At 38.9% G+C, this 23,805-nt stretch overlaps 1 protein-coding gene across 8 annotated transcripts in view; it reads left to right on the top strand.

Moving 5' to 3' along the window:
• The window catches only part of ARHGEF10 (Rho guanine nucleotide exchange factor 10), a 120,743-nt gene that overhangs the window by 91,928 nt on the left and 5,010 nt on the right, over window positions 1-23,805 (top strand). For all 8 annotated transcript variants that reach the window (XM_083829898.1, XM_083829902.1, XM_083829903.1 and 5 more), the window contains 3 exons: window positions 5,782-5,924; window positions 14,484-14,658; window positions 22,776-22,898. In XM_083829898.1, coding sequence (XP_083686024.1) covers window positions 5,782-5,924; window positions 14,484-14,658; window positions 22,776-22,898 — 441 coding nt within the window. The remainder of the gene's footprint in view (window positions 1-5,781; window positions 5,925-14,483; window positions 14,659-22,775; window positions 22,899-23,805) is intronic.

Below are 23,805 nucleotides of genomic sequence, written 5' to 3' on the forward strand. Positions count from 1 at the left end.
CTGTTGGTTTATGTACCATGTGATAGAAAAAATGTTTGTGCTCCACTGCACAAATTAACCAACAACCACTGTTCCCAGGGCTGTGTTGGCAGCCCTGTCGAAATCATCAATAGTGCTGCGAAGCAAGAGAGGAAGTTACCAACAAAAAAGCGTGTTTAGTTCAGCTCTACTGAAAGCGTAAGGGAAGGGAAAACTACTACAAACTTTGAAAAGACTCTGAAGAAGTAAACTGTATTTTATCAGGTTATATCAAGACTTGAGAACACGCACAAATTATAAAAGTATTAAAAATCAATCATTTAAAAATTAAATAATAAACTTATTTTTATAATCACCTATAAAAGTAATATTACTGCATTGGGTTTTGTGGAAACAAACCACAGAATCATAAAATAGTCGCTATTCTCTCCTATAAAATGAAATTTGTTTTAAAACTTTTCTTGCCTACTTGATTAAATTTGAGTGAGTTGCAGGATAACTGATTTTATAAAATACATAAAAATCATGAAACATAGCAAAATGCACTAATAGAAACAATGCCCTTTTATGTAAAGGCCTTAGAAACATTTTCTGAGCATAAGATATCTTACTTTGATGCAGCTAAGCAGCCTGATATGAGCATTGCAAGATACTGTTCAACTTTGGGATGTAAACTATGGCACATAACTGTTGGAAAAATACAATTTACAAAGTGTATTATAAACAGTGGCATAAAATATATTGGTGTGTGGATACAACAGTGCTTAAAAACTGTTCTCATGTTTTAAATATTAATGAAAGATACAAATATCAGAAGTTATCACATCTTATTTCTAGCAGCCCCTATACTGAATTACATATTTGACCCTGTATTCAGGTTTTGTAGACACATCTCATTCTTGCAAATAAATACCTTGCCTGCAGTCCGTACTGATGTCTTCTATTAAACTGATGTCTGTAAAGACTGTCAGAGACTGTCATGTCTCATGTACTAGCTATCTGATATATCTGTAATAATAGTCGATACCTGCTTTGATGTGCTCAGTTTAACATCTGAGTCCACTAAAACTTGCAAATATGCTCATCTTTATGTATTGTTAATACTTTCACAGACTTTTCTCACAGAGCAGTAGGAAAAGTCCTCTCTCTTCTCCCATGGTTTCCCCTTCCTGTTTCCACAGGTGTCAGGCTCCCATCTTGTATTAGCTCAGGGTGCAACAACTGATTTTTCTACATGCAGACTAGCCTCTGGTTATGGGATAAATGTACTGCGTATTGTATCTCATATGGTATTTATATACTTACCCTGTAGGTTAAAGCAGAATTTGTTGTCTGTGGCTTTTTAGCAGTCTAGAGATAAGGATGACCAGAAAATCTTAAAACTAAAACAATGATTATTTAAAGAACAGAAACAAGAACAAATTCTGTTCACTGACTGAACAGAATTTTAAGCCACATTTCTGTGGACACTCTGAAGGGCGTTGTCTAGCCAGCTCTCTGTGAGCTGCATTATATACATCTCCATTACTTATTTTTCTTTTGATCAGTTCCTGCTTTTCATGAAACAGTTTGGAAGACTCTGCAAGAAGTCACGCTGGGAGCCTTGGTCTGGCTTTGTCCTGTCATATGCCTTGACTTTTTACTGACAAAAGTTTTATTTCAGCTACTACTTTCTTATTTCCTATTTCTTTTTTTTTTTTCTTTTCCTTACAAGGAAACCAATATATTAATTGAGTATCTAACCAAGTATTTATAACTTCAAATGAAGCCTTTCCATTTCTTTTGCAAGGGCTGTGCGTAGTTTTAAATAGATAGTGCCACTTACTGAGCATACTTACATAAACGCGTCTTGAATTTGCATCCATTAACGCAGGTGGAGGTAGTATTTCACTTAGATTTTAGAAGCAATGAACTTTGGATTAGACAGATAACATGAAAAAGCCAACATCAAACGTGAAATCTGTGCAGGCTAGTATCGAATAGAACCTGGTGAGATCTGGAAGGAGAGGCAGAGAGAGCAGTATGTTTTCTCAAAAGTGGGATTTTGATGGTCTTGAATCTATTTGTAAACTAGATTCGGACCTGTTAAGTTATTTTGGCTGGGGGTTGGGCAGGGGGTGGCGGTGGGAGTAATCTTGGTCAGCAAAATGAAGTCCTGACCTTGCTTTTAGCCAGGAGTCTGTGGTTAAAGCATTCACACAAGCGTGTTGGATTACCAAGCTTAATCCCTTGCCTTGCTTGAGAGGATTTGTACCCATGGTTCCAACTCTCAAGAGATTTCAACAGCCGTCACAAAATAAGGAGAAAGAAGCAAAGCTTAATTTCTCCTCCTGGTGTCATCCCACTTTGTATAATTAATTAAGCGTTCGTTGAGGCAGGGATAAGAATACAGTTTACCCATCATTTAAATCCTGTCCTCATTACCAGGCTAGAGAGTCTTCCCATTTGCCCTCTTTTCTTTTTTTTTTTTTTTTTTTTTTTTTTAACTTCGTCTGTCTCAGATGCTGACTGATCTGGGGGACAGCAATGATTGCAAAAAGAAATAAAAAAAAGTACTGCAGAATAGCCTTATCACATATCTAGGGTATCTGGGTAGGGTGATACTGAGCTCCAGATTTTGCCTGGGTTGATGTCAAGTGGGATTGCTGTTTCTTTGCATAAAGTCATGGAAACGCAAAAGACATCAGGTCTCTATCTCACCTTTTTCCGATCCCCTGAAATCTTAAAAGTAACTGCATTGATAAAGTGTTATGCTAAAAGCACCGAGTGAAAATGTTTTTGAGAAGTGAGTTTTGATACTCATAATTGTTAAATCAAATATTCATAACATTGCTATTTGTCAGTGACACTGAACTCCACCTCCTTACATTGTAGTAAGTTGTTTTTTTCTTTCAAAATTGACATCCACCTGACAGCAGTACTGATTTTCATTTTTACTCATAAACTACTGCAAATGCTAGATAATGATTTTAAATGAGATTTGATCGAAATTAATGAGGTGGCTTAATGCTAAGCCATCTGAGGAGTTGTACAAAATTTGAGGATGTTCATGATCCTCAATTAAAACAAAACAAAACAAAAAACAATAAACTTAGGTGACTGATAAGAAATTTAAACAAAATTTAAATCCCAGAGTCCACAGTTGAGATGCTGACAATCCCCACTCGTTTGTCAGTTTAGAGTCAACTACGTGTTAGAGTTAGACTGATGTATAGATTGAATGTGTGTAAGAAAAAGAGCTATTGAGTTCTTTGAGCAGTTTTGTCTGTACATTAACGTGGTGTTCAGTGTGGGCCGTATGACTACAGCGAAAAAAGGTAGCTTGTTGTTTGGCATATCCTTCAGAAGAGACAGTAAGTATGTAGTAGAATTATCCTGGGTTTATCTCCGAAAAGGAAACGTGAGGGTGCTATGTACTAGATGCTGTTACAGACAGCTTCTGCTCTCAGTATAACTGGCAATGAAAGCCAGGATAAGCACACGTACAGCTCTGTTCTCTGAAGTTCTGTGTGCACTGAACTGCACACAGTGGTTAAAGCATTCACAGGGTATGGGCAGCCTTCAGATAAGAATTTAATTTGAGGATTGTGTGGATGCTAGCAAATGCAAACTTTTCCAGAAGTTTCTTTATTGCTAATGGTACACATGAGTCACGAAGAGCATAGTGACTTTGCATTGCTGGGAGAGTTCACAGGCGAATAATTGGAAACATTCTTACTTGCAAGCTGAAATCATGAAAATGATTTTGACAGTCTGAAACTAAATGCCATTTTTGCAAAGATGCTTTCAGAACAGAGCCACATCCCGGGAATGACTCAGTGAAGACTGCATAATGCAGATGGCAGAAGCAATTAGAAGCACTCCAAAGCAGAGGCTTATCATTGTTGCTGTTAGTGTGAAGCAGATAATGCCTAAGCAGATAATGAAAGGTGGACTTGTTACAGGAAAAAAAAAAAAATGTGCTCAAGTGCTTGACTAAAGATGTGCTTACCTTGGTCTTATAAATCAAAATTCAAGTGGCTACCGAGTTGAAACTAATGTAAGTAAAGGAAACAACATTTCTGCAGCTTATGCAGGAAGGCGGCTTTCAAATGAGGAAATGGGGCCTTTTCAATACATTTTATCTCAGTGTTAAAACAGATACATTATCAAATTTTGATAGTAATACTAAATAATGGACAGAAAGGTAGTATTCGAGAATGTTCAGTGAGTTCTTACAATAGATATAAACTCATAAAAGTATTAAAATAGTTATGGCAAAATGTATGTATAAAAGACAGCTGCAAATATTTCAACAGTATTGCTAGCTGTTAACTTTTTTAGACAAATGATCTGCTAATCCTTGTTTCAAAGAGATGTCAAATGTAAGTGACCGTAGCAGTAAGCGGTGGCATGCAGCTCTTATTAAAAGGTCTCTGAATAACTGATACTGCAACATGTGCTGCGTATTGTAATTTGGATCTGCTAAATGTGGTCCACAGAAAACACTGTGGATTATAGCTGGGGGGATGTCGTGGTTTAACCCAGCAGACAGCTAAACACCCTGCGGCCGTTTGTTCACTCCCTCCAGCCCACAGAGGGGTTGGGGAGAAAACTGAAAAATGCAAGAACTTGTGTGTTGAGATGAGGACAGTATACTAAGAAGGAAAGAAAAGGATAATAATATAATTTTTAAAAGCAACAAAAAGAATAAACAAAGCAAGTGATGCACAATGCAGTTGCTCAGCACCAGCCAACCTGTGCCCACCCAGTCGCACAGTAATGGCATCCCCCTGACCATCTTCCCCCAGCTTTTATTGCTGAGCGTGATGCCACACGGTGTGGGACATCCCTCTGGGCAGCCTGGGCCAGCTGTCCTGGCTGTGTCCCCTCCCAGCTCCTGGTGCACCCCCAACCCCCTCGCTGGCAGGGCAGCACGAGGAGCTGACAGTCCTTGGCTCTGTGTGAGCACTGCTCTGCAACAGCTAAAACTTCAGTGTATTATCAGCATTATTCTCATCCTAAATCCAAAACAAAGCACCACACCAGCTATTAGGAAGAAAATTAACTCTATCCCTGCCAAAACCAGGATAGGGGAATAACAGAAAAAGCGAAGATACAGCACAGAATTCAGTTTTAATTAAAAACAGCAACAACCATCACCAAAAAACCAAAACAAAACAAAAAAAAAACCACCTTCTTACATGAAGCATCTAGTGACAGAAAATCCATTCCCCATCAATATGCGGCTAGAGAGTTATTGGAGCTCATTAAAACCTACCGCAATAACCTAACTTCTTGAAATAAGATTCTGTCCTAGCTGGAATTTGATTTCAGCTGAAACAGTTCACTTGTGAGATCCTTCTGAGTTGGAGAAAACTGTGTCAGTTGTGGCTTTCTGACTTTACTTCCTCTGGAAAGAAAAGCGTTTATATGAGAAGAGCAATGTGGGGTTTGGTTCCATGTTTATCAATTAAACCAGATAAAATTTGTTCAATTAACAAATACACGAGCATTTTTTTTTTCCTCTTAAAACATTAAGGTAAGGGGATTACCCTTACAAACTTACCCTGGAAGTTAAAATTAAACAGATGTAAATCCAAGTGCAACTTTGCAAAGTTTTGCATGGTAGGCTCTGTGGTATCACTGTTTCCATTCTTTGTATATTTACAAGTTTTCATGTTAAAGCCTATGGATTTGTTCTCAGCTCCGTTTCTGGGTGCTCTTTGGTTATTCTCAATAAACTGAAGCACGGAGTTTTCAAAAGTATTTTATAATAACGATTGTAATTTTATTGTGCACATTCTTTCTTTTTTCTTAAAGATGGGACATGGAACACCGAACCTCAGAAGACAGTCAAGTTGGGGGTTCTGCCTGTCAGAAGTCTGCTTGTGATGGAAGATACCATTTGGGCTGCATGTGGTGGACAGATTTTTATAATCAGCACAGTGACGCATTCCATAGAGGTAAGTGCTTTTGAAATTATTATTTACATGCTATGCTGCAAGGTGTAAGTGGTAAAATTTAAACATTAAAATCTCTTTATGAAATATGAAGATTTAGGAAGCGTTTCATGAACTATGCTTTCATTTATTGTGTTAAATCCCACACACTGCAGTCTGAAATTCTACCATGATGTTCTTTGCTGATGCTTGATTAGATCTAGGCTTGCTTCTTTTTCCCCACACATTTCCACATAAAATGCTTGTAGGGTATTTAGGAGAAGAGGTTTGCTTAAAAATGAGATTGGAGGGAAAAGCAGCAACAAAAGCAGCCTGTAGGAATTGCCTGTTGATTCCAGAAGGTTTTAATGCAAAAACACTGCCTCTGCATAGTTAGATGTGACTTCTACTTTCTGAGGATTTCTTAGCATATTTCGGATCACTTCTGTTTCTCAGTGGTCTACAGAAATGTCCTTTGTGTAAGAACATTTTCAAATGAATGATCATGCAAACGTCAGCTTTTCTGGAAGGACAGAAGAATGTTAAGGATTCAAACTCATATTTACAACCGCATTTTCCAAAAAGCATGAAGCCTTCAATTCTGATAAAATTGCAGCACTCCACCAAAAGAATGTCTCAGCGCCTAAAGTTTAGAGTTGATGAAATGTGAGCAATTAAAGCCTCTCCTTCAACCTACGGTACAATTATACTGAGTGCCATGATGTTTACAGCCATGAAATTCTTTCAGGCGGGAATCTGTGATGAGATCACAGCCTCCTTCTGTGTGTGCTTTGTTGCTGCTTTTTTTTTTTCATTGATGATCCTGTTTTCTCCCAACAATTGTCTGTTTGGAACAATTGATTCTGTGAGTCATTGTCATGGGTTTGCAGGGAGAGCGAGTGTCCTAATTTCCTGTTTTTATCTGTGATTTCTGGGTGACTTGCTTCATCTAAGTAAATGCTAGAGTCATATGTTTTCCTTCTTTGTTTTCCTTTCATTTTTATTTTTCTTTTATCCTTGTTTTGTTGTTAGTTTGGATGTTATGATGAGAAACAGATTTTGAAATGGTGATTTGGATAGGTTCTTGTGATGGACTTCCAATTACCTAAATTGTGGGGTGTGGGGTAGCCTCTGGGGCACCTGGAATTACTGTCCTATAGACATCTGTGAGGAATTCCTACTCTGCTCTGCACTGGTGTGACCTCACCTTGAGCATTGCCTGACGTTTAGGGCACCACAGAATAAGGATACAAAACTGTTAGCATCCAAAGGAGGGCGACAAAGATGGTGAAGGGTCTAGAGGGCATGATGTATGAGGAGCAGCTGAGGTCCCTTGGTTTGTTCAGCCCAGAGCAGAGCAGGCTGAGGGGAGGCCTCATGGCGGCCTGCAGCTCCCTCACGAGGGGAGCAGAGGGGCAGGCGCTGAGCTCTGCTCTCTGGGGACAGCGACAGGACCCGAGGGAACGGCATGGAGCTGGGACAGGGGAGGGTCAGGCTGGGGGTTAGGGAAAGGTTCTGCACCCAGAGGGTGGTCGGGCACTGGGACAGGCTCCCCAGGGCAGTGGTCACAGCACTGAGCCTGGCAGAGCTCAAGAAGCATTTGGACAATGCTCTCAGACACAGGGTTTGATTTTTGGATGGTCCTGTGTAGAGTCAGGAGTTGGACTCAATGATCCTTGTAGGACCCTTCCAGCTCGGGATATTCTTTGATTCTGTGATCTTTCTGATCTCTCTGATTCTCACAAGATATTCATGGCAGTAGTAGTAGATCACAGTCAGATTGTTCCTGAAATTGGTTTTATAAAGCCAGATCACTGTAAATAATTTTGGCAGTTCTGGCCTGTTTCAATTACCAAGTTCTTCCCAGGTCAGGTGGTATGCCTGCAGGTGGGATTATGGTGTGCTATTTCGGCACAGAACAAATCCAGACAAGCTTGGAGGATTAAAGAACATATTAAGGTTACGCTACCAAAATACAGTATGGCATAGTCGATTACAATAGTGAAAACAGAAGTTCAGAGAGATACAAATAATATTCTGTCAATCTCTCTCAAACATGGTAGCTCCATTTTTTAGCTTTTACTTCAGGTTTTCCTACAAAAACATCCCAGGAGGTTTCTTTCCATTTCCCAGATGCTTTGTAAACTAACCCATCCGTTGTTTTCAGAGCCTAGATTGTTATAGATCCACTGACTTTATAGCTATAATTAACACACAAGCAATGAATGCTGCACAAGCAACAGATAAGAAACGGTGCAACTGGAAATGGCGTGTCTGGGTTGAATAATGTTTTTGCGGCACAGATAATTGTATTCAAGAATGTGATGAATTTTTGCATGACTAGCTGATGATCATGTTTATTTCACAGAAATACTCATACCATAGCATGTTTTCTTCCTCACAGACGTGCAAACAAATGATGGGTTTCTGTTGCTTTTTATTGATCCTAAGATATACACAGTTACTGATCCTGTTTTTATCATCTCACCAGACAAAACAGCTCACTACTTTTTATTGCTCTCCTCAGTTACCTTACTTGTTTTGATAACTTCCTGGTTTTATATTTCCAAAAGTTGCCTGCTATGATGCCCATACCATGTTTATTGGCAATATTGGTTTAATACACAAGGAAGTTGAGACACTCTCTATAGGATATATTTTAACAATATCAGAAACAAAATATATCTGAGCTACCTCTTCTGTACTGTGCAGAGCAGAAGCGTTCCTGTATGGAGGGAAGTGTCAGCAAAGAAATGTGTATTCTCCCTCTGTGTCCTCTCTTGAGAGGAGATTCAGTCAATAGTAAAGATTTGAGTCGAGAATTTCAGAGTCAAGTTCGGTAATATTCATCTTTGCTCTGTCAGCAGGAATGCAGGTGTTGCACAAGGCTCAACTGTTATTCTTCCCTTTGTACAAATCCTTTGTTTCTCGGTATTCCTCAAGTTACTGCTGCTTTTTTCTTGATTGCTTTCTGTTATTGTGCATACATTTTATGTGCTCTGTGTCATTATAAACTATTTATAAAGGTACCTGACTAGTTTTGAAGACCTTATTTATGCAAGCCCACGAGCATATTCAAGATCATTTCATAAACGCCTTCCTTGTAAGGCACTCCCAGCTTCATAGGTATTTCATTTAACTGTCCGTGCATTTCTAAGTGCAAAGTACATTATCCTCTGAACACAATCTCATTGCACACCTCCCTGCTTCTTTAAGACTCTGATTTAAACTTTTTTTTTTTTAAATTATTACACAGTGAGCAGATTTGGCATCCGATGTATTGATTTTGGGTGTTACACACTTTTCCTGCTTTTTTTTTTTTTTTAACACCCTTGGATAAGACTTTCAATTCACTTGTTTTAATGAAACGTTATTGTAGTAGTTGTAGTGTTTCAGGAAATCACTTTTATCGGCACGGTGCCCCATACTGGCACAATGCCTCAAGCTACTTGGCAAGGGATATGTGAGAAATACATCAATTGTTGTTATGTATTAATTTTATTTTCTGATACTCTTTCTATGAAGAAGAAACTTGTCCTCAGCCTTGACCCCAGGTCTGGCAGTTGTATTGCTGTTTAGTATGAGCTTTGATCCTGTAGAGTTCTCTGTGCATGTAGACCCTTAAGCTCTGCAAAGGTAGTCTGTTTAAAAACAACAACATCAACAAAAAAGCTAGAGAATTTAACAGAATAAAGTCAAGAATTGAATGGCATTCCATCCTGTTCTGTTTCGTCTTGTTTTTAAAACTTGGCTAACTATTTATGAGCTGCTCTAGTTTTAACAATGTATAAGTAGAATAAACCGAAATATTTAGCTGAATAAACTAAACAAATGAAAATCCCTATACCTGAGTGTGTGTTGCCCAACTACTGTATCTTCTTTAAAGAAGTAAAAACAATTTCTTTCACCTTGTGGACAATGATACCCATTATGCATCTCTCATTAACCTTGGACTAATGTGGTTCAGTTCTTGGCACAGCTGTTTGGTACAAGTGGGCAACCCCTCAAAAGAAGCATTTCAGCTATGCTCCGCGCTGTTGAAACAATAGTTAGCTATGTCAGACTCCACTTGCTGTGGCATCCAGAATGTGTTCTGAAGCTCTGGTGTTGCCATAGAGTTGGGAGAAGACTGCCTGAGGGGGGGAAAAAAGGGGGGGGGGGGGCTCTGAATAGAAGGCAGAGACTAATGTGTTTATGAAAAGTAAAATAGTAAAATGGAGTTCAATTCTTCTAATAACAAAGGGAAAGGGGCATTTTTGTCCTCTCATATCTGTATTTCCTGTAATGTATAAAAAAAGAACTTGAGGAAAAAGGGCGGCTCTTGGATTTCAGATAGACGTGTAATTGAAACAGATGTCAAAATTATCCTCTATACAAAAACTTGTGGTTTGTAAAAGAATATACAGGTTTGGGTATGTTCCTGCTTCATCTCAGAAGGCCCTTCGAATGAGAAGAATAGTTCTTTTTCTATGCTTCTTGTGGTGTTGACAATATTACAGTTTCCCTTTAAATGTGTCTGTTTCAACAGACAGCTGTACCAACTGCAGGGCAGACAAAGTGGGAGTATAATGAGTTAGCTGGTAAAAATGGAATGTGACAAAAATGCCTGTGCAAGTTGTTTACAGTTGCACTCACAGTATTGTCCTCTGTGGTCAGAAAACCAGAGAAAATTAATTTTTATCATCAGCTTCGTTTTTCTTCTTATTCCAAGCAGTGCAAATTGCTGGTAAGATTTACTTCAGTCGCCTTGGATTTGTCCCTGAGAAGTTTTTAAAAGTCAGTTGGTTACCATCGAGGCTGAGACAGCTGGAGTTGTTGAGTTTAGAGAAGAGAAGGCTCTAGGGTGACCTTATAGCAGCCTACCAGTACCTAAGGGGGGCCTACAAGAAAGCTGGAGAGGGATTCTTTCTCAGGTAGTGCTAGGACAAGAGGTAACAGCTTTAAACCAAAAGAAGGGAGATTCAGATTAGATGTTAGGAAGAAATTATTTGCTGTGAGGGTGGTGAGGCACTGGAACAGGTTGCCCAGAGATGTTGTGGATGCCACATCCATGGAAGTGCCAAGGCCAGGTTGGGTGGGGCTTTGAGCAACCTCATCTAGTGAGAGGTGTCCCTGCCCATGGCAGGGGGGTCGGAACTAGGTGATCTTTAAGGTCCCTTTCAACCCAAGCTATTCTGTGATTATGTGATCAGTGTACTGATGTATGAGTCTATAAACAAAAGTTCATAGAATATCCCAAGTTGGAAGGGGTCCACAAGGATCATTGAATCCAACTCTTGACTCTACACAGGACCACCCAAAACTCAAACTGTATTTCTGAGAATGATCTCCGAACACTTGTTGAACTCTGGTAGGTTTGGTGTCGTGACCACTTCCCTGGGGAGCCTGTCCCAGTGCCCGACCATCCTCTTGGTGAAGAACCTTTTCCTCACACCCAGCCTGACCCTCCCCTGTCCCAGCTCCATGCCATTCCCTCGGGTCCTGTCGCTGTCCCCAGAGAGCAGAGCTCAGCGCCTGCCCCTCTGCTCCCCTCGTGAGGGAGCTGCAGGCCGCCATGAGGCCTCCCCTCAGCCTGCTCTGCTCTGGGCTGAACAAACCAAGGGACCTCAGCTGCCCCTCATACATCATGCCCTCTAGACCCTTCACCATCTTTGTTGCCCTCCTTTGTACACTCTCTAATAGTTTTATGTCCTTTTTATACTGTGGTGCTCAAAACTGCACACAGTACTCAACGTGAGGCCACACCAACACGGGACAGTCACTTCCCTCAGCTGGCTGGCAGTACTGTGCCTGATGCACCCCAGGGTATGGTTGGCCCTTCTGGCTGCCAGGGCACACTGATGGCTCATATTCAACTTGCCATCAACCAGAATCCCTAGATCCCTTTCCATGGGGCTGCTCTTGAGCATCTCATCACCCATTATATATAGCCAGAGTTGGCTGTGTCCAGGTGCAGAATCTGGCACTTGTGCCTATTAAATTTCATATGGTTGATGATTGCCCAACCCTCTAATTTGTCAAGATCTTTCTGCAAGGCCTCTCCATCCTCAAAGGAGTCAGCAGCTCCTCCTAATTTGGTGTCATCTGCAAACTCACTTTGTGAGCATTTGACTTTCCCTTAAATGGAAACCTGTGGGATCACAATAGCGACTGGCTTCAAGCCTGGTGTAACCCCACTTACTACAACTCTTTGAGCCTGACCTGTCAGCCAATTGTTCACCCATCACATTATGTTTTTGTCTAGCGGTAAGCTCAGCATTTTGTCCAGAAGGGTACTGTGAGAGACAGTATTGAAAACTTTGCTGAAATCCAAAAAGATTACCTCTGCTGGCTTCCCTTGGTCAATTAGATGGGTAAAACTATTGTTATGAAGAGCTGTCTGCAATAAAACATTTACATGCATTGTGAGAATATCAGGAAATCTAGTCATAAGATCTGTTTCTGGCTTTAAAAGATGTTGTTTGTGGGTAACTTCTGATGAGTAAATTGCATGATCATAGAATCACAGAATGGTTTGGATTGGAAGGGACCTTAAAGATCAACTAGATCCGACCCCGCTGCCATGGGTTGGGACACCTTCCACTAGATCAGGGTGCTCAAAGCTATGTTATTCGATTAAAAAAAAATAAAAAATGAGTGGAGATTGAGGAAAGCGATGAATATAAATGTACCTGTCAGGGGTGCTTACCTTGCATTCTGCAGTGTTGTTATTAGAAGAGTCAAAAAGTAATATAGTAATGCTCTCTAAATCTGAACTACTGCCTAACAGCTGGAGAGAAACTATTCATTTTTTTCTAATGAACATTTGAAGAATAGCATAAACAAAATTAAAAAAAAAAAAATCACGTTATTTTTAAGCAGCTAATTTCTCAGTGGAAAGTGCTAATTTATGGATTATTTTGTACTGGTAAGTAATAAAATAAAAAACGGCCTCTAAGTAAAATATCACAAGTTAGGTTTTGTGAAAGCTTGAAGTTCTATTCTTCATCTGTGATCTTCATCTACTCATTGAATTTAGATGAAGAAATTGAACTATATAACCCAACTACATTCAAAACATAATCATCTTAGGCTTTTCCCAAGAAATTTGTAATTTAGATTTGCATGCAAAATGACCAAGATGTAACTTTTAATTATAACACATAGAAAACTGAAATATGCTTTCACTTGGAGCAACAGGGTACTTTTGCATTTTATCTGCAAATATAATATGTACTGTGAATATTAATGAAGATATTTATTTACATATCCTTCAGGTAGGGATTTGTATGCAAGGAACAGTTTACCATTTATTTAATCACGGAAGTCTTGTTTATCAGACTAGCTCTCTGTATTTGTTATAGCTGGTGCAACATTAAAAGGCTGTGTTTAACTTTATAAACAGTTTACTGACATGACAAAAAAGGAACCAAAAAATCTTTACTTCTTGTAAATGATTAAAGACCTTCACTACAACTTTATTTTGTGTGTTACACAAACATGTGTCAGCCTTCCTGGAGCCGCATAGAAGTCATAACTGTGAAATCACCAGATCAAGGAAAACAATTCAGGCACTAGATCCTGAAAGTCTGGCATTACTACTTTCTTCAGAAGGAGCATTTTGATCTTTCTAACAAGAAGCATCAATATTTTGAAGGTCAGGGATACAAAATAGCTAATACTTCTAAATATTATCTTCCAATACTACTACTAAATTCAGAAATGTCTGAATCAAAAAGATGCTTTCTTGGATATGGTGATCATGTGATGATAGAGTTCTCGATCCTTGGGGAAGCAAGAAGGGCAGTCAGCAGAACTACTACTTTGGGTTTTTGTAGAGCTACTTTTGGTCTATTTAGGGACGTGGTTGACGGGGTCTCTTGGGAGGCAGTTCTAAAAGATAAGTCCAGGACACCTGGACGTTCTTCAAGAAAAGTCTTGCTGGCACAGGAGCAGGCAATCCCTGTGTGCTGAAAGATGAGCTGATGGAGAAGACAAACAGCTTGGCTGAACAGAGAATTTCTTCTGGAACTCAGGAATAAAAACAGAGTTTATGACCTTTGGAACAAGGGGCAGGCAACTCAGGTGGACTACAAAAATGTGAGGTTATGCAGGGAGGAAATTAGAAGGGCCAAAGCCCAGCTAGAGCTTAACTTGACCACTGCAGTAAAAAAAAAAAAAAAAAAAAAAAAAGTAAAAAAAGTTTTTTTGAGTGCATAAACAAGAAAAGGAGGACTATTGGATGTGAGGGGAATCATAGTGCCAAGATAAGAGGAAAAGCCCGAGATACTTAATGACTTTTTTGCTTCAGCCTTTATTACTTCAGCTAATTCTTCTCAGGGTATCCAGCTTACTGAGCTAGAAGACAGAGTCAGGGAGCAGAATGAAGCCCTTAAAATCCAAGGGGAAATAGTTAGCAACCTACTACACCACTTGAACATCCATCTAAGTTATGGTGAAGTTATTCTATCTTTAGTTAGAACTTAGGTTCAAAAGCTGAGAATCTTTACATACTAATGATGATGTATTTTCCAGAAAAAAAGGTAACAGGAAAAATTAATAGATCTTATACAGAAGATTATACTTATCTTGTTTTTCTTACAGAGCCATTTCGAAGCTCATCAAGAGGAGGGGATGGTAATCTCTCACATGGCTGTTGCTGGAGTGGGAGTCTGGATTGCCTTCACATCTGGATCCACGCTTCGCCTGTTCCACACAGAGACGCTGAAACACCTCCAGGATATTAACATTGCCACGCCTGTTCACAATATGTTGCCAGGTAGTTGAATCACACCATATGATAAAACATTTTTGTTTTGCCTCTGTCAATGTTATTTTCCAGAGTGTTATAGATAAAGCCAGAATCAGAACATCCGTCTCAGACTTTGATAACTGTCTTGTGACTATTTACTTTAGTCAATCGCAGTGTGTTGCCTTCCCAAAAGAACAATGTGTGCAGTGAGCTCGTTGAGTAGCAGTTCTTCTCCTTTAAAGGCTGTAAATTATATAGATAAGCAGGCAGAGTATTCTGTTTTGTCCTTTCTTTTTTTGTGACTATAAAACATTAGGGCAGTGCAGTCTACCAAGAAAATGTGTTTGCTTTGCAAAATTTAGCATTTGCTTCTGGAACTTGATATCAAAGTACATGATGGAGTCAATTAGCCTAGGTTCCAAACCACCAAGGCAATTGCTTAATTTTAGTTACATCAGTATTCCCAGTGAAGTCAGCTGAACCACTCACATTCTTCCGTTTAGGAGTTTGTTCAGTGTTTTGCTGTTTGGAGCTGTAGTTTGCTGAATTAAAAGGCTAGTGTTACATATAGGCAAAGATGGAACCTGTGGTTGTTGGGTTGACATTTAGCAGATCTTTAAGTGTTCTAAGACAGAAGCTTTTTAATCATCCCAAAATCATCAGTGTCATAGACAGTTGCACTGGCCTGTATCAAATTTGCAAGTGAGTGGCTCTCTAATAACGTGGGAAGTGCCTAAGTGAGATAAACCTGTTTCTGGCACTTTTTATTTCAATTGCCATGCACAGGTGTTATTACAGACTGATGTAGCCTAATATGATTATGGACTATGTAGTGCTGGAGGGTAAATGCTTTGGGATGTCTTTGGCTTACGCTGTACTAAGCAGATGCACATCATGTAGGGGGTGTGAGAATGTTAGGAGAAGACAGAGACAGAAGAATGATACTGGCATGGCTGACCATGAGTTGTCTGTGAGGGGAGAAACATCCCTTCTGTATGTCCCTGTTTATAGACTGTAATGGACTGAGCTGCTGCAGTTTTTATTGGAATTTGTGTGCCAGCTTCATTGCTTTGCTTTTAGTAGACGTCAGTTCTTCCAGCACTGATATTATATTTATATTCTTAGGAGAATTAGGTATAAATCTTGCATCAAAATGTTTGTGTTCTTCAGTCTCAGTCTTACCGTCTTTTCTTTAAGAGCACGTTAGCTTAGCTTTGCAATGAAGCTCTGTTTTAAATTGTGTCCATTTACAGTGTTCTAGCCTGGGTGTTTTTCACGTGTTGTTTGACTGTAGCACCAACAGTGAACAACAGCAAATGTCCTGCCTTTAAATAGTTTTAAATAGGTTGCATGATTTAATTCAACAGCCTTATGCAAAGAAATCAAGATTAGATTTTTTAAAGATCAACTTCCAAGATGTTCTGTTGTTTATAGGGGGATAAAAAGGAAGTAGGGCCTCCCTTACACATCTTTCCTGCATATAAAAATCTTCAAACAAATTTAGCTTTAGTGTTCATTGCCATGGTAATAAAACTGCTGATGTAACATGATTTTTTTCTTTTTTTGTAAAAGAGTTTTAGCTAATTATATCTCCTTGGTGTCATTCTTACTCATTTTAGATTCTTAGTGTTTTTTCTTTTCCTTTTCTGTCTCTTCACAAAATGTGCTTCAGTGAATGGAAATTGAAATTTATTTCAGGAGTAGAACATTATTACAGCAAGTGTTCCAAGGGAAGACTCCATTCTATAAATGAAATGAATTTCAATTATTTAGCAGCACCTCTTGGGCCTTTTTATATGATCCCAATAATGCTGCAACAACAAAGGCTAAAAGACAGAGGAGTAGGAGGTTTACGTGATAAACAGCAGTAAAAACTTTTGGAACTAAAAGAAGACAAAGAATAAATCAAACTCTGTATAATATATGCTGAGATTAAAAAAAAAAGAAAAAACTGAAACAGAAGGAGGAGTAAAGTTGCTTCATAGTTAGAATTGTGTATCGCGCCTTTTCTGAGGATTTTTAGGGACTGAATAATGTTTGGAAGGGTAAGTGTGCTACAGGACATCTTTTAGTTTTAAAAGAAACAACTCTTAGTTTTCTGAAATCCAACAGGAATTTAATATGCAAAAAGAAAAGATGGGTAAACATTCAATTTGTATTAAAATGAGACAGAAGAAATTGATGTAAATATTTCTAAGGATCTTAAGAAAAAAGGAGAGTGCAAGATCATGAAATAACTTACAAAAACCTGACCTACTTTTGCCAAGTTTTTAGTAGGAGCAGTGATGTGTAATATTTGCCTAACAGGCTACCTGAACAAGTTATCTGCATCTTCATTTAAAGCAATGTAAATGAGAGGAACATAACTACATTTACTTAATGAAATTATAATTATTCAGTTATTACACAGTAAAAGTAAAAAATTTACTGTCACTGTGTTAGGAATGGTCACTGTGAATTACAAAGCTATATTTAAAGGATAGCTGTAGTAATCAATTAAGACAGAAGAGTAGGAGGTTCTCATAACCTCAGTAAGCAGTTCTCATAACATTAGATTTCTCCGTTTTGGGGCGAAGACAGCTTTAAACACGACTGCTTTCTCTCCTTGTTCTAAAGGACGTGCCTCTTTTACTTTGAAAAAGGTAACTCAGCAGCCAACTGGGTAGGACAGAATAATGAAGTGTAAGTGAAATGTAACAGGAAATTATTGTCATTACAATTCGGCAAAGTTGAGTAATGTAGAAAAGCAAACAGAGCCACTGACCATGAAGCAAAAGTAAAATATTTTTTTCTAAATCCACTGTTTTATCATGGTTCATTTGTAGGGATCTCTTACACCTTTTGTTTACAAAGGTCTGGCTAAGGAAAGACAGCTTGACTGGGAAAATGCCCCCAAGTTATAGATCAGATTACGGTTATGTTCATGTCATATATGTCAGCTAAATGGCTTAAAAAAGACCACAAGGAATCTGCTGAGACATCTGAGCGGGTATTAAACAACTACTGAATCCCGGAACTTCCTCTATCAACCATGTCCCTGCAAAGCTTACAATACAGCGCAGTTGTGCTCAGTCATTAGGTAGTCCATGTACACCAAGGGATGTAAGTAACAACCCTGGTCTGAGCTCAAGCCAATGGTTTCTGGAGTTACGGGAAGTTTGTATGTAGGAGCAGAGGACTGGAAAGTAAACCTGGGTTGCTGAGGCAACTGTGGGATGTATGTTTAGTACAGAATGCTCCACAGAACCTTTGCTTCATACATCATCAAAAATACAAGCCATAACATACTTCCTAATAGTACGTAACAAGCTTATGTTCTATTAAAACAAAACAGCAGCAACAACAACAAAAAACACCAGAAAGCACAAATGCAATGTGAAAAAACAAGATAATTGTTGAGCTGAAGAACATCATCATCATTATAAGTCACACAACAGTACAGTACAGTACAGTGAGATTGATTTTAAGTGGCGCAAGCTGTCTGTTAGCTGGAAAGGGGACGTGTGGAGTAAAAGAAACAAATCTGTGAACGTTCAAAATCAAATAGAAACACCTCGCTAATGAAATCTGCTTCATCTAGCAGGGCAAATTTATGCTTAGTATTTATGATCAGTGGTGGAAATTTCAACAAAGGCAACTTTTCACCCACCTCCATCACTGTTCACATAGCCTGGTTATTAAATCAATCAATCAATTGTACAGAACATGGGTATGCAGTCCATTTGTTATTAATAGTCTTGTGTTTTGTCTTCATATTCAATATTTCATTATTCAAAAGTGTCCTCCAGCATGCCTTTTAAAAAGATTGCTGTGACCTTGATAGACGTAATTTCTTTGCTCATGGGGATGATGAAGGATTACCTGTTTAACAAAGAGGTGGTTTCTGTTGATGTTGCTGTGTTCTGTTTATATCCATATATCCTCTGATGGCACATGTGTGTTTCCTGGAAACAGATGGAAAGGGCAAAGAAAAAAATATATCATTTCCTCTCTGCAAAAAACAAACTATACTTTGAGGCTCATAGCTTTATTTTGACCCCATCCCACCAGGTGCCACACCATAAAACGTGGTTGCTTTATTATTTTACTCCTGAGAAATGATTAAAAGATGGGTGAAGATTTGAGGTCAGCCCATTAGATTTGTGCAGTGTGTTTTTTAGACGATTTTTTATATAACAGGAAGAGCAAGTTCTTGTAAGAGGATAATGCACCATTATGTCCTTGCAAGTACCTAAAGCTGAATTCAGATCTCTGTGGAAACCCATGAGGATTTATGTGGTTGTTTGGACTGGGTCAGAAGTTGCGACCTGAGAAAGATTGAACACAGAGCAGAAACATAGTAAAACTATTTGTCTGTGTGTAAACTTAATTGTTGGCTTCAGTTCTTGGTAAAGTCAAGATCTTGGTAAGATTATTTCATGAGTTTAACAATTGCATCACTGCACTGGGACAGAGTGAAATAAAAGTTTTCATATAAAGATAACAATACTTGGTTTTGGCATTTCTGTTTATGATTTTCCCTTGTTGTTGATTTCTGTGCTTACTGCTTAACGCTTTCTGGAGAATTGGTTTTACATTTTTTTCTCTCAATTTGAAATCTATCAAAGTAAGTCACAAAATAACAAAGAAAAACATGAGTTAATCCTTGGGTAACAGTTAAAATAGTATTTAAAATTAATATCTATTTTAATAGTTTGTTTATATATTTTTTTTGCTGCTATTATGTGCTGTTTCAAAGGATTTTTTCAGATGCAGATGTTTCCTGCTCTTCCCAGATTTCAAAGCACACGTTACTCCTTTTGACCTCACTAGAGATGTTTCGTGCTTGAGGCTGTGCTCGGCGTTTAAGATTCTGAGTTGCTGGCTGTAATTTGCTCTTTTCACCTATGGAAACAGTAATGCACATTACCAGTTATCACTGGTAACAATTACTTGTTGGAAGTTGCTTCAGGGTTGGTGTATAAAATCATGCATATTATTTTATATTTCAAACATTTCCAAAAAAAAAGCATTAAAGATCAATTGTTAAAAATGTGAGCATCTTGCTTCTGCAAAGGGTCTGACAGGCAAAAGTACAACTGGTGTTTTCTACAATATTAAAAAAAAGTACTTAATTATTTCTGTTTGTACTTTGTAAAACAAGCTGTAGGCGAAATGCAGTGAGGTTAAGCTAACCTGCAGTTACCTTGCATTTGCTGTGACACAGGTTGTGGGAGATCTTTGAATATCATATGTAACTTGAGCAGGTTTGAGCTTTAAATCACAAAACTCAGGACTTGATTTTTGACAAATCCAATATGTGGAGGGTTTTTTTTGACCTGTTATAAAGGTAAATGCAAAATTTATATTAGCAAATGGTTGAGGACAGCCAAATGGTTATCATCTCTTACACGTACAGCTTTGAAAACAGCACAAGCAGTCTTTTGTTTTTATTGTGGGGTTTTCAGTGTTTTTCTTTCGCTCTCAGGGCTGCCATCTGTGTCATCACTCTAGGCTTTGATGTGGTTTTTGGTACTGTGTGGTTGCCTTACTGTCCCTCACCCTCAGACTCCTGAGGTAGAAATCTGTGTCTCCCCAGAGGGCTCTCCATCGAACCAGTGTTGAAGGAATGTTTCTATGTACTTTGTTTTGGAAACTAAATTAATCTCATTAATTAAAAAAAAAAGGGGGGGGCTTCAAAAGGCTTGTAATTTGTCTATAGACATAACCCATTTATGCTTACCTACCTGAAGAGGGATGATGCCGTCATACCTGCATAAATACCTACAGTTTATGGAAAAACACAGGTGTCTCTGCTGTAGTCTGTTATCAATAAGCAAAAATTACATTAATCTTCCTTATGCTGAGTCTGGTTTGCCTCTGATGTTACTTGCTGAGGGATCTCCCTGTCCTTACCTCAACCCACGAGCTTTTTTCATCGTATTTTCTTCCCCTGTTCCTTTGAGGACAGGGAGAGAGAGAGCAGTGTAGTGGAGCTGAGATACCTACTGGTGGGAAGCCAGTCTCTGAAAACCTGCATGAGTAGATGGAGCCTTTTCAACTTATTCATGCTTGTTACACCTGCTGAGGGTGATCTAATTGCCTTTAGGGTATTTTAGAATGTGTTTTCTAAGCCGAGGTTCCAGATCTGGCCCTGCAGCTGACATGCGCCTTTTACAACACACCATTGCTGGATAAATATTTTGGTTTTGTAAAGTTCTGTGAGGAAAGACTTGGACTGTGGTCCACCTGCTGCTTTCCAGCTGAGTGTTTTAACCTTTGGGCTGCAGTCAAGCTGCTCTTCCCTGCTTTCCTACCGGGTCTGTGATTCATATGTTCTTGGCTGTAAATTGGCTTAGCTTCAAGAGAAGAGATGGAAAATGCATTAATTTGTGATACACCGTAATTAAGGTGCTTTTCCAAAGTGTGGAACATGTAGATTCATCAAAGTTATATCAGATGTAGAATCCAAATTCCTTGCTTACTGATGACGGTGATTAACAACTTGAGAGCTATGATAAAGATAGGAATGACTGCTTTCCCAGCATGTAAAGTTATTTGTAAATCCAAAAACGTGTAAGCTTTGAACCTTGATGACTTTAGCAGAGTTCAAATGCTCCTCGGAGTAAACTTGGGTCATGGCAGAAGTTTGGGCAGGCAGTATTTTCCATTTATGCAACTTGTCAAGATCGTTTTGAAAATCCATCTACACTGAATCAAACATACTTAGTACTCATTGTAAGCAAAAAAAAAAGACTTTGTTTTCATAAGAAAAACATCAGTCCTGTCAATAATAACCTGTTGCAGAAAACTGTAGAATTATTTTGGTTGGACAAGACTTTTGGAGGTTGTCTTGTCTGTCTTCCTGAAACAAGTCAAACTGCATCTGGTTGCACAAGGACTTGTCCAGCCAAATTTTGATTATCTTCAGGGCTGGAGGTTCCACAGCCTTTCTGAGCTGCCTGTTCTAGTGTTCAGCCATCTTCATGGTGAAGGAACTTCTCCCTACATTTAATAGCAATTTCCCATGTCCCAGATCTGGTCCATGGTGTCTTTTCCTGTCAGTGTGCACATCTGAGTAGTCTGACTCTGTCTTCTGTGTACCGTCCCATTAGACAGGTGGTTTTTTTAATCCCTCTGTGTACATTATTTGCTCCAGTTTCCTTATCATCTTGGTGACCTTCTGTTGGACTTATGCCAGTATGCCAACGTCATTCTTGTACGGGGGAACCCAAATGTGGATATGGTACTTTTGATAGTATTTCACAAAATAAAAGCTAGGAGAAAAAAGTAATTGTGAACAGGTTTGAGTCTCAAGTATGGCATGTTATAGTAATACATTATTGAACATTAGGAAGTGGAATGCCTTTCAGGTTTTTTGTTTGTTTTGTTTTGTTTTTTAATTGAGAATACACATAGCATATTTGCAAAAGCGTACTTGGGCCCCTCACTACAAGAAGGACATCGAGGCCCTGGAGTATGCCCAGGGCAGGGCTACGAAGCTGGTGAAGGGCCTGGAACACAAGTCCTGTGAGGAGCGGCTGAGGGAAATGGGGTTGTTTAGTCTGGGGAAGAGGAGGCTCAGGGGAGACCTTAGTGCTCTCTACAACTGCCTGAAAGGGAGTTGTGTGGAGCTGGGGGTCGGCCTCTTCTCACAGATAACCAGTGATAGCACTAGAGGGAATGGCCTCACGTTGTGCTAGGGGAGGTTTGGGTTAGAAATGAGGAGACGTTTCTTCTCAGAAGGAGCAGTCAGGCATTGGGACGGGTTGCCCAGGGAAGTGGTTGAGTCACTGTCCCTGGGGGTGTTCAAGGAAAGGTTGGACCTGGTGCTTAGGGACAAGGCTTAGTGGGTGACATTGTAGTAGGGGGATGGTTGGACCAGATGATCTTGAAGTCTTTTCCAGCCCTAATGATTCTGTGATTCTATGTCTACTTTTAGATACTGTGGTTTTGAGATTAAGGACAGACTATACAAGAAGTTCAGTTGTATTTAAATTGCCACGTAGTGACAAAAGTTTAATACCTCAACCCAGCAAAATGTTTGCCTTTCTGATGAGTGCTTTGCTGAATGAGACAGTACAGCTGATTGTGTGTTTGAGGTTACTTTGATCTAGGCAAAGATCATCACCCTGAAATAATGCAGTGCTTCCTAAACCTCACAGGGCAGCAGCGTGTTTCTGTGACCAGCCTTCTGGTGTGCCATGGTTTATTACTGGTTGGAACAAATCTGGGTATAATAGTAGCATTGCCAGTGCCACGCCTGCAGGGGATTCCCAAAGTAACTGGTGAGTGAAATTTCTCAAATGGATTGAGTAGAATGGTGTTATACTGAACATTTCTTTTTTCTTTTTAATTTTTTTCTGTCAGTAGTTCAAATGACTGCCAAATTACATGTTGAAATACTTATCAGAGCTTTGTGATGAAATTGTATTTGTCATTCTTCCTTAGCTTCACCACATATCCGGATACTTGCCTAGATTTCTCTCAGTTGTTTGAGTCAGGACAACTGTTTTTATTTAGGGAATAAGAATAGGATAGGCATTAATCCTGTTGGAGTATAGTAAAAATACGAGAAGGAGAAGAGAGTGTGGTGCAAACAATCTTTCTTCCAGATTTGGGGAAAGCATTAGGTTTAGATACATAGGTACTGAAAATGTAGTATGTTTTCTGATTATTCAGTAAATTGGTTTTGTACCCTTTCTTTCCAAAACTGAAGACTTGGTATATATGAGAACATATATTTTGGTTTTTGGACAATGATCAGTATTTTTGCATTGAGAGATGCTTTTGTTAGTTTCACAATGCCCTGTTTGAAATATGTATGAATGCTGCTGTATCATTTTGCAAGTGTTTAAGCTGCTAGCAGAACTAACATTTGTTTAAGTATATTTTATTCCAATTAAAGACCCCTTTGCCATTCTACATTTTGGTTTCAGAATTCTGCCAGAGCTGCTGAGCTGTGGAGGGAAGCTGGCAGATTTTATGAGGCAAGCTATTTGTAACTTCCTTCAGGGGAGGAAAAAAAAAAAAAAAAAAAAAAACCTTATGTAACTTTTCAAAATGAAAACGTAATCCTCTGTGTTCAGCAAGATACGCAGCAATAATCCAGTATGACAACAGATGAATATTTCTTAAAAGGTAGAGAAGCAATATTAGAAATAAAAAAAAATAATGCATAGTCATAAAGTCAAA

This window comes from Anser anser (assembly GCF_964211835.1).
Source record: "Anser anser genome assembly, chromosome: 3".
Classification (NCBI taxonomy): Eukaryota; Metazoa; Chordata; class Aves; order Anseriformes; family Anatidae; genus Anser; species Anser anser.